This window comes from Balaenoptera acutorostrata, chromosome 10, assembly GCF_949987535.1.
Source record: "Balaenoptera acutorostrata chromosome 10, mBalAcu1.1, whole genome shotgun sequence".
Taxonomy (NCBI): domain Eukaryota; kingdom Metazoa; phylum Chordata; class Mammalia; order Artiodactyla; family Balaenopteridae; genus Balaenoptera; species Balaenoptera acutorostrata.
In genome coordinates this window covers 7157112-7167029 of record NC_080073.1, presented here as the reverse complement: position 1 = coordinate 7167029, position 9918 = coordinate 7157112, and the positions used below count along the sequence as shown (strand labels likewise).

At 54.6% G+C, this 9918-nt stretch overlaps 1 protein-coding gene across 1 annotated transcript; it reads right to left on the bottom strand.

Moving 5' to 3' along the window:
* Positions 1-3545: 3545 nt before the first annotated feature.
* On the bottom strand, positions 3546-8152 carry GHRL (ghrelin and obestatin prepropeptide). The gene is made up of 5 exons (XM_007192569.2): positions 8082-8152; positions 7438-7573; positions 7098-7214; positions 4124-4232; positions 3546-3645 (listed from the first exon to the last, which is right to left on the bottom strand). Exons 1-5 carry the CDS (start codon positions 8123-8125, stop codon positions 3626-3628), a joined length of 426 nt encoding a protein of 141 aa, XP_007192631.1. The 5' UTR covers positions 8126-8152; the 3' UTR covers positions 3546-3625.
* Between the last annotated feature and the right edge of the window lie 1766 nt (positions 8153-9918).

Sequence of the window (9918 nt, the reverse complement as noted above, 5' to 3'; positions counted from 1 at the left end):
GTCTTTTACATCTCTCTTTCTATATTAAGTTTGGGACCAATAGTAATCATTTACCGTGAACACTTTCATTTTTGCCTCAGGCATTTCTGTAAGATCAGGGCAAAGGGCCACTGAAGTGTACGGTGCTTGAATAAAGTGTCCAGGATGGCAACAGAACTGTCAGTCAGTGGCCAGGCAGCCCTGTGCTCCCTGTAAATGCTCATTTGTCAATGATGTTTGGAAGTGGATTCAGACTAAAGGAAGGTAACCAAGCGTGGATCTCTATTCTTCTGTCTGTACACCGTCGTAAGAGAATTTTTTACCCCTCTGTAAGCGTGTAAGATGTTAAACACGGGCTTCCCTGGTGGCACAGTGGTTAAGAATCTGCCTGCCAATGCAGGGGACACGGGTTTGATCCCTGGCCTGGGAAGATCCCACATGCCACGGAGCAACTAAGCCCGTGCTCCACAACTAATGAGCCTGCGAGCCACAACTACTGAGCCCGAGTGCCACAACTACTGAAGTCTGTGTGCCTAGAGCCTGTGCTCTGCAACAAGAGAAGCCACGGCAATGACAAGCCCTCGCACTGCAACAAAGAGTAGCCCCCGCTCGCTGCAACTAGAGAAAGCCCACGCGCAGCAACGAAGACCCAACGCAGCCAAAAATTAAAACAAATTAATTAATTGAAAAAAAAGTTAAATACATGAGCTGTTATACTAATGTACTGGGTATATTATAAAATAAAAAAGTTGTTTTATAAGGAGGGGTTTTTTTTCTGCAGCAAATATCTTGCTTAGCCCAGGGGTATATACAGCTGCTTTGGAGAACCGGAAGTTAGTGGTGTCGGGAAGTGACATGTGCAGGAACAGGTCTGAGAAGGCTGACATGGGACCAGGTTTGAAATGCTACGTTTTCTCAAGTGTGTTGCCTGTTTCCTGTGATCAGTTTTATTTCTGCCTGTTGTTGACTTGAAATTGTCCTCAGCCCACTCTAAGTTGACCCCATGTATTATGAAAGAAAATGAAAAACAGAAACAGAAGGAATCCCTAGGACCCTAGGCAGCAGGGCAAGAGGGTGACATTGGTGGAGAAGCAGCCGAACGTGGGGGAGTGGGGGCCTGAGCCCACAGCTCTGGGTGAGTCAGAAACGTGTTTGCTCTGTGACCTTGGGAAGTCACTAAATTCCTCTGAACTTCAGTTTTCCCCCTCTGAAGTGGGTCTGTTGTGAAAATTCACTGAAATTACATTAAGTTCATGTAAGAAGTATTTAGAAAAGTGCTGGTGCACAGCAAGAATGCTGTAAATGGTGGCTATCAGGATAATTGAATGTCTACTATGTGCAGGTGTCCTCAACAGGAGATACTGTGTTCAATCTTGACAGTGACCCGGGGAGGTGGGTGTTTTACATGGGAGGAGCCTGAGAAGTTCAGTGTCGTGGGCTGGACCAGACAGCTGGTGTTCAGATTCAGGTCTGAGCCTGAAGGCCTCAAGCTTTCCACCCCACCATGCTGCCTGGGACAGGTGAGAGAGCCCGACCAGAGTGGGTGCTTAACCTCTGTTTCTGGAGTGAATGACCTAGGCAAGTGGGAGAGAAGGCTTGTGTGTCCCTTGAGAAAGGAGTAAGGGCTTGTCTTTGTGGAGGAGCATCAGGTGACGAGCATTCCCCCCAGGGCCTGGCCCCCATCCTCCCCGGAGCCCCGTCTGGCTGCTTCTCCAGCAGGTCAGGAGCTGGTTTCTTGGGCCCTTTGCCTATGTTTGAGTCTTGGTGCCTCCGCTGGGTGTTGAGAAGAGGGCGGTGGGCCTGGCTAGTGATGATCAGGGTTGCACCCCTACTAAGCTTTAGAGCTGGGACGTGCCTCAGCTCCAGGCCCGCGTGTGGGTCTCTGCATCAGAGCGAGTGGCTGGCTCACTGGAGGCGGACTTCTGCTTCCTCTCTCCCTCCACCCAAGTAGTTCACCTGCTCTCCAATACCTTAGATTCCTCTAGTGGGGATAATGCCTTTCAAAGTGTGATTACCACTTAGAGGCAGATGCTTTCAGAAGCAAGGGCTCGGTGAGCTGCGACACTGCACGGTCAGGTCGTCAGGTGTGTGGTCCCCCGAGAGATGGAAGAGTGTGTGTATATGTGTTGTGTGCCCAATGCATGGGCATGGAGTTGACAGCAGAGCTGGGGCTTAGAGAGTTGTGGGGGGGAGATAAGTGAAAGAGGGAACAGGACAGCTTTTTCATGCGCTTTCAGTGTTGTTGAGGGCCCCCTGGCCAAGTCTGCATTTTCCTCAGTTATATAAGAGTCCACACCTGCTCTAAGCCAGGTGGGCCGACCTGGCTCTGCTGCCTGAATAGGACCCCGTGGCCTCTAAGCCACTTTATATATGCGCCTGGGGGTCTTGTTAAAATGCAGATCCTGATCTATTAGGGCGGGGGCGGGGCCTGAGACTCTGCATTTCTAAGGGTCTCTGATCATGTGACATTCCACGGCCCATGTGTGGCTCGTCACTGAGGCATGGTGGTGGGGTTTCGGGGTGCCCGCTTAGTGTGATCAGTGGTTAGTGCTGTAGGGCTGTGCCTTGAGTGCCAGATGGCCAGAATTTCACTCGAAAAGATACTTGGCTCCTAGAGGGAGCCCTTTGTGACAGAGGTTTCTCCAGAATATGGATGTTACCCCAGCTTCGCAGAGGGGCATCCTGCATGTTTCTGATGGGTGCGCACCTGTTGGGGTGGGCGGTGCTCCTCCCCTTGTGATCACGCATCCATCGTCACTAGCTCTTAAGTCAGTTCACGTGTTTATACCAAAGAGCAAGTGACTGATAAGTGACGTTCCTCCCAGGAAGACTGGGTCTTCACTGGAATTCAGCTGTGGAATTTAAGGACCAAGGCTCACTTCAGCTGTGAGCTGGAGTTGGAAGTGTTTTTGGACATCAACCTGGTGTCCCAGATCAATGAAGGAACCAAGGTAATGGCCAGCCTTGGCCACATGAGGTGGCGTCTGCAGTGCCAGGTCTCTTCAGTGGACGAGGAGGAAGGAGGAGGAGTTAGGTCAGCTGTGTCCAGCAGTGGCTCTAGCCATTGTTAGCGGCCCACTTAGTCCAGCTTCAAACTCAGGCTCTCACGTTCCCAGCATCCTTTTCTGCCCATGGATGTCAGTTCAACGGCTATTGGCTCTGATAGTGTCACCTGAAGTTTTCCTGTCCACACAGGCCTTGCTGGTTGTTAATAAGCTCTCAGTGCAACTTTGCATCGGGAAGCTCTGATATTTAAAGGAACTTAGTCTTTCTTCTCCTTTTTCTCCTCTGTCTCACCCCTCCTTCCCCCTTTCTGTCCACCTCCTCTCCCCCAGTAGCCTTATCTGCTTGTAGAAATGGGTCTAATTTGGTTTTCTAAGCATTGACACCTCGTTGCTACATGTTCTTCTTTTCTCTTCCCATTGACCATAGACCAAGAATGGGGCAGGGGGTGTTTTTCAGTGAAATGTGAAATTTTCCTCTTTCGTGAAATAAACATTTTGAACCTTCACCATCCAGTTTGAGCATTTATTCACCTCCTAGGCTGGTACCCCTCAGAGCTGGGAGTGGTCTCGGAAGTGTTCTGGAAGCCAGGTAAGTGCTTCTGAGGGTGGGAAAACGGAGAAATGGCTGGACTCAGGGCCCGTCACTTGTCGGCTGGGGTTTCTGAAAAGCAAGAGGTCAAGTCAAAGTGCTGTGTCTGGGACTTCCCTGGTGGTCCAGTGGTTAAGACTCCGTGCTTCCACTGCGGGGGGCACGGGTTCGATCCCTGATTAGGGAACTAAGATCCCGCATACCGTGCAGTACAGCCAAAAAAAAAAAACCAAAACATCAAAAAAATAGTGCTGTGTCCGCCATCCTGCCAGTGCCATCAAAGTTGGCTTTTCTTCCACAGGGTGACGGAGGTGGTGTGTTGTAATGGGGGGAGCGCTGGCCTCAGAATATGGACCGTGTGATTTGGGCACATCCCCTAAAAGCTGGGGGCCCTGGAACCATTCCCCCGCAGGTACTGAGGGATGACTGTGTTTGGGAAAGAGGAATTAGAAGCTCTTTTGAGAGGCGGGGATGGGGAAGAAAACTTCTGTTTTGTCACCCATAGGCGGACTCACATTGGGACTCCGAGGAAACTGGAGAAAGGACTTACCACTGGCGTCTTCCCAAAGGACGTCCTGAAGAAACTTCCCCAGGGTCTGGCCGTGCTGGTGGGAGTGAGCCCCTGACAGCTTGATCCCAACGTCAAAGGGGGCGCTGAACTAGGAGGAGGACCCAGGAATTGTCAGAGGTCACACCCTCCCGTCCCTGCCCCGCCCCCCGCCCCCATCCCAGTGGAGGCCCTGGGCTCTCAGGAGAGGGAGAGAGGGGGCCTGGGGTCCAGCAGGCACCACTGAGGGGACAGCTCAGCCAGGTTACCCTCCTGCCCAGGCCTAGTCTTAGCGTCCGCACCATCTTTAGGAGGCTTACCTTGTACCCTCTTTCCTTACCTCTGAGGAGGTTACTGATAAAAGCTGTGAGATCCCCTAGATCAAGGTTCCCCGCTCCTTGCAGCTTAGGAAGACATAAGGTTGAATGGCCAGTGGTAGAGTTTCAGGCCCTGGCAGGGTGATCTGGGGAGCAGGGTTCTCCCTGGTGTACACAGCACTAGCCCCCCACCTTCCTCCCTTCCCAGGTGGTCTTCCTCTCATTTGCACAGGCCTCTCCTTGCTCTGTGGGAAATTGGACAGGAAGCTGACCTTTCCCTAGAACGATGCTCTGAGCCAAGTTTGTTCTTCTTTCTGTGCCTCCGTCTCGTCCCTTCCACAGGGAGAGCACCCCATTTCCCCTAATTTCTCGGCATCCTATGAGATGATTTACTGGAGCTCCGTTTTGGGTGAATAGGAAGGAGCTCTGTTTTCGGCCACATCATCGTTTCTCACCTGGGGAGTGGAGACTATCTTTAGCTCCGTTCATCCAGTAACTGCCTGGGTTCCTGGCCCTGTTGGTCACTGAGATTCTGGATGAGTTGACGCAGGGATCTTGGGGCTGAAAGGGAGCCCTCGGTCCTTGATCCTCCTGCCTCCTTGGCCTCCAGACAGGACACGTGAGCCACATTTTTCAGATAAAGGAGCTGAGGCCCCGACTTGCCTGGGGCCACAGAGGGAGGTGGAAGCAAGGGCCAGACTGCAGGCCTGAGTCCACCAGCCCTGGAGCCTCTTTGAGCCCCCGAGCCGCTGCCCTGCGTGCAGCCCTTGCCCTGGTCAGTCCCAGGCTGAGCCCCTTTCCCTCCGGGCAGGAGCCACTGTTGCTCCCATTTCACAGATGAGCTGAGATGCTCAGAGATGTTATTAAAACAACAGATATCTGTTGGTCCCCTTTTTAAAATTTACCTCCCCCTCTTGTCTCCACTGTGAAGGTGGAGCGAGTGGAGATGATATGAGTGATTTTGGGGGAACTGAGGCCCCTCTGTCCCCTCCCTTCAGTAAATACTCATTTCCCCTCCACCCCTGTGGTTGATGCGGGTGGTTGGATGACCCCAGCAGACTTTGCAGCACCACGAGCACCAAGCTGGGGACCTGCTGGGCTGGTTTGCACCCTGGAACCGGGCGACGGGCAACTGACGGGAGGTGTAGCAGCTGTTGGATAGGGGAGCGGCTTCGAGCGACTTGAAAAGGCGCCTTAGTGTCTCATCTGGTCAGTGGGGGATGGGTGGAACTTGGTCTTGAAAGCTTCCAGCTCTGAAACTTGATTTCAGGAAAACTTTTGGAGGGGGTGTAGGGGCCTGGGATGAGTGAGGTGGGACCCCAGCCCTGGAGAGGTTCGGGGGGCACAGCCAGAGCTCTGCAGCCTGTGTCACAGGCCTCCCACCTGCCTCTGGCGTCCCACCACCGCCGACATTTCAGACTCCTGGTTCTAGCGGAGCCAGGGCCTGCCGTTTGCTCTGTGCAAACTGGAAACATCCAGCCGTGAGTCATCAGCCACTGGAACCTCTTCCCCGCCTGGGCTAACTTAGGGTGTCTCTGGCCCCACTGGACCTGGCAGTCTCACCCGGAAAGTTCCCTGGTTTTAGTCTAAGGATTTGCAGGCCGATGAGTGGGAATGTGGCGGGTGGGGTCTCACACGTGGCGGAGGAGGCGCCTGGTGAGGGTCAGAGGGCAAGGGTTGGGGATTTGACCCCTGAGGGGAGGAGAGGCTGGGAGTAGGTGGAGGGAGGCCGAGGCTGGGCAGAGGAGACTTCCTGGGCCACCTGCTCGCTCTCTGCCAGACCGGTGATGGGGACACAGGGCTTGGGGACTGGAGTCCCCCAGACTGTGGGTCCCACCTCTGCCCCATGCAGGCTGTGGCCCCTCAGCCCAGTGAGCTCCCTCGGCTGAACCTCGGTTCCTCATCTCTAAATGAGGGCACAGAAACCAGCCCCGCTGACCTCACAGGCGGTTGTAGAGGTTAAGTGCTACGCAGGAGGGTAAAGCAGCCGGAAAGTGAGACCCCAGTTACTAACAGTAGTTACTAGGCACCAGCCGGGGATTCTGGTTTCCCTGCGTGCGGGTATCTGTCCTCACCTAAACTCTTGTCAGAACCGCAGCTGCCCGACGGGTGACTATAAAACGCCTTCTCTCCTAGTCCTCCGTTTCTCTCTAAATGGCTCCCCTGCCCCGTGAACTATTCATCAAAGCTCAAGCAAGCCTGATGAGCCCCATCCTCGTCTACAGGTGGGGTTTGGTGAGAGCTGGGCCTGCTGCTCACCTGTCCAGGCCGCCGTCTGGTAAGATTTGGTAAGGTAAGGTCTGAGGGGCCCGTGAGTCAATCAGAAAGTTTTCTGCAGGAAACGCCTCCAGTCTGTGAGCAGCTCTTTCTTCCTGAGTGTCTATTTGCTGGCTCCCCTCTGAGATCACCTGTCATCTGCTGGCGCCCCCTCTCCCCTCTGCTTGAGGCTCATCCTAATACAGCAAAGTTGCTTAGATGTTTGCCTGTTGATCGGCAAAGCCGATCTCACTGAGCCCAGTGGTGCAGAGTCCACTGTTTTTGTGCTATTTAATGTTCCTTGAGTGGCTGGTAAGTGAGCCCCTGTGGATGGCCGCCTCTCCACGCCCTCCCGCGCCCCATCCCCTCCACTGCTGAAAGTACAAAACTGCAGAGGGACCCACCTGGATTTCCAGCTCGTCCCCTGCGCCTTCCGCCTGACTTCTGACTTCTGCGTCAAGCCAGCCTTCCAGGGCCCGGGGCTTCGGTTTGGCTGACAGCTTCTTGGATTCCTTTCTCTGCTGGAAAGAGGAGGTGTTCTCCTTAGGGCCCTAAGCCCCCCTGTCCTTCCAGAAGCAGAGTGAGGTGTGGGCCCACGGTCAGACCCAGAGTCCTCCTTTGTGCTCTGGGAGAAGAAGGCTGAAGCGCAGAGAGGGTGAGCCGCTGCCCAGGTCACGCAGCTCATGGCAGGGCTGCAATGCGATTCCCCAGTCAGAACGCAGGGCTCGTGGGGGGACGTCTCACCTGCACTTTCTGGTGTTCGGGGCTCAGGAAGCTGGAGCCCGCCATGGCCAAGTCCACCCAGAGCACACTGAGGAGCAGCAGGCTGCAGATGGTCCCTGGGGAGGGCATGGCCTCGGCTGGCTGGGGACAGATGGGCCTGGAGGAGAGAGCGTCTCTGGGCAGCATGCACCCCCCATTCCATCCCCTCTTTTCCCCCTGCTTCCCTCCCTGTGCCTCTGAGCCCAGCAGACAGGCTGAAGGGCTCTGACCTGGACCTGGGGCCATGACTGCGGAGTAGAGCGGCTCTTGGCGCCCTCTCTGCCCGCCTCCCCCAGGTAGGAGCGATGGAAGGATGTGTGTGCTCTTTCCCAAGACTGTTCATCTGGGGGCAGAATGCTTGGCAGTGGGGCTCCCCATGTCCTTTATCCCAGGCCCCGAGGACCTTGTGCCAAGTTTCTCGAGGATGTATGAGGAAGCTGAACTGGCAAGGTCCCAGGAGACATGGGGGCACTGGGGTGGCTCCCAAGCCCAGCTCTGAGCAGCCAGGCTGCCCCAGGTCGTGCGACCTCCCTGAGTTCAGATGGGCCTGTGGATGCCCGGCAGTGGAGGTGAATTAACCCATAAACAGACCCACCTACACGCAAGGGAGTCGCCAGAGTGCCTACCTGGGATTCCTGGTGGAGGTGGCGACTGTTGGCTGCCTGGTCATTATATAGGCAGCCTGTGTTTGTTTTAAACCAGCAACTCCACCTCAGGGCAGCCCAGTATCCGGGGGCTGATTGACATTCCTTGGGAACTAAAACTGCTCACGTCGTCCTCTGGGTAGAAATCAACAGCGGAGGGCAAACGCCCCGAGAGATGTCTGGGTGGCCTGGGACAGCCACGTGAGGTGGCCATCTGCTGCTCCTCTCCGCAAGCGTGCCTGGCCCTGGTTTAGGTGGGAGGGAGGAGAGTGGCCCTGGGTCTGGTCTGGCTTTGCTGCTCTGGGGCCTTGGCTTACTGGCCCTTCTGCCACTCCCTTCCTCCCGGGATAGAACGAGGTATCCTCACTCGAACTCAGGAGCTTATCCTGCCCCTGCGCTCGCTGCTCTCCATGAGGGATGCTGCTCTGGCTCCCACACACCCCGAGCACATGGGACGCTGGCTCTTGGAATTCTCACACGTCCCCGAGGGAAGCCCCATTTTTCAGATGAGGAAACTGCGGGGGAGCAGGGCAGGGATCATCTCCAACAGGGGCTGAACTCCTGTCCTTTTTTTTTTTTTAAACGTGTAGTATGATCCCATTTTATGGAAGAAATACAAGACAGAAAAATACAACAAATATAGACAGTCAACTATCTGGAAGGACATATGCTATTCAATTTTTTCTTCTTTGGAATTATTTTTAGTGCTTAGGTTGAATATTCATTTGGTAATAAGAAACAAGCAAATAAGGAAAGTTTTACTTTTGTGTAACTCTTGGTAGAATCACATGCTCCACCTTGCAAATAAAAATCAAACCTAAGTCTATAGATGCTGTAGTTTCAATAACCAACTCCCAAGAAATACAGGGGATGGAAGAGTGTGTAAAGGGGACCCACAGGGATGCAATCAGCCCAATACAAGCTGAGGGCAACAATAAGGGGCAAGTGTCCAATCCTTTCTTCTGGGTGGTGGTGATGGCTGCGCTCAGCTTGGTCTTTCTTAATGTGTGCGCTTGTCTCCCCTCGCCCAGCCAGGTTCTGAGAGGAAGCAGAGTGCCCTGGGGGCAGGAGAGCCGGGACCTGGTGCTACCACACACAGATTGGCCTTACGCAGATCACTAAGCGTCCCCCTGCTCACGGCTGCCTCTCAGAGGGGCTCTGAGGATTAACTGAGGTGATGGGTGTGAAATCCTTTATAACCTGTCAAGTACCATTCAGATGACAACTGTTTTTTGTACCCTGGCCAGCCTTTGCCACGTCAGATGTTCATGGACGAAGAGTGCATCAACCACGTGGGGGATTCCTTACGTGCCCGCAGCGGCTCATCCCACGGGATGCCCAGGTGGTGACTCCTAAGGGCTCGGTGAGTTGTCTGCGTAGACGTTCTAGCGTTTCAGAGGAGGAGCTCGCTTCTGGCTGGGCTCGGGCTGGGAGGGTAGGAAGGGCTCCATGATCCAGGCGGCGGAAGTGGAGCAGGGCTTTGAAGGGAGGGCACCGCTGCAGGCAGAGGGGCAGGAGCGGAGGGGAACAGCAGGCGTGGGTGTAGACTGTTTGTGGCCCCAGTGAGAAGGCTGGGTGCTCGGAGGAGGGTGGTAATGGGGCGGGTTGTAAGAAAAGGCCTAGACGGAGGTGCGGGGCTGGGATAAGCAGTTTGGAAGCTGGTGGCCCAAGGAGTTTGGGCTTGATCTGGAAGAGGGAGGCCACTGAAGGCTCTTGAGCAGAGGAGTGACAGAACACGACCTTAAAGACCTGGGAGGCTGCACCCTTATTTCACGGGGAGAAAACCTGAATGCCACAGGGACCACACTTTCCCCAAAGC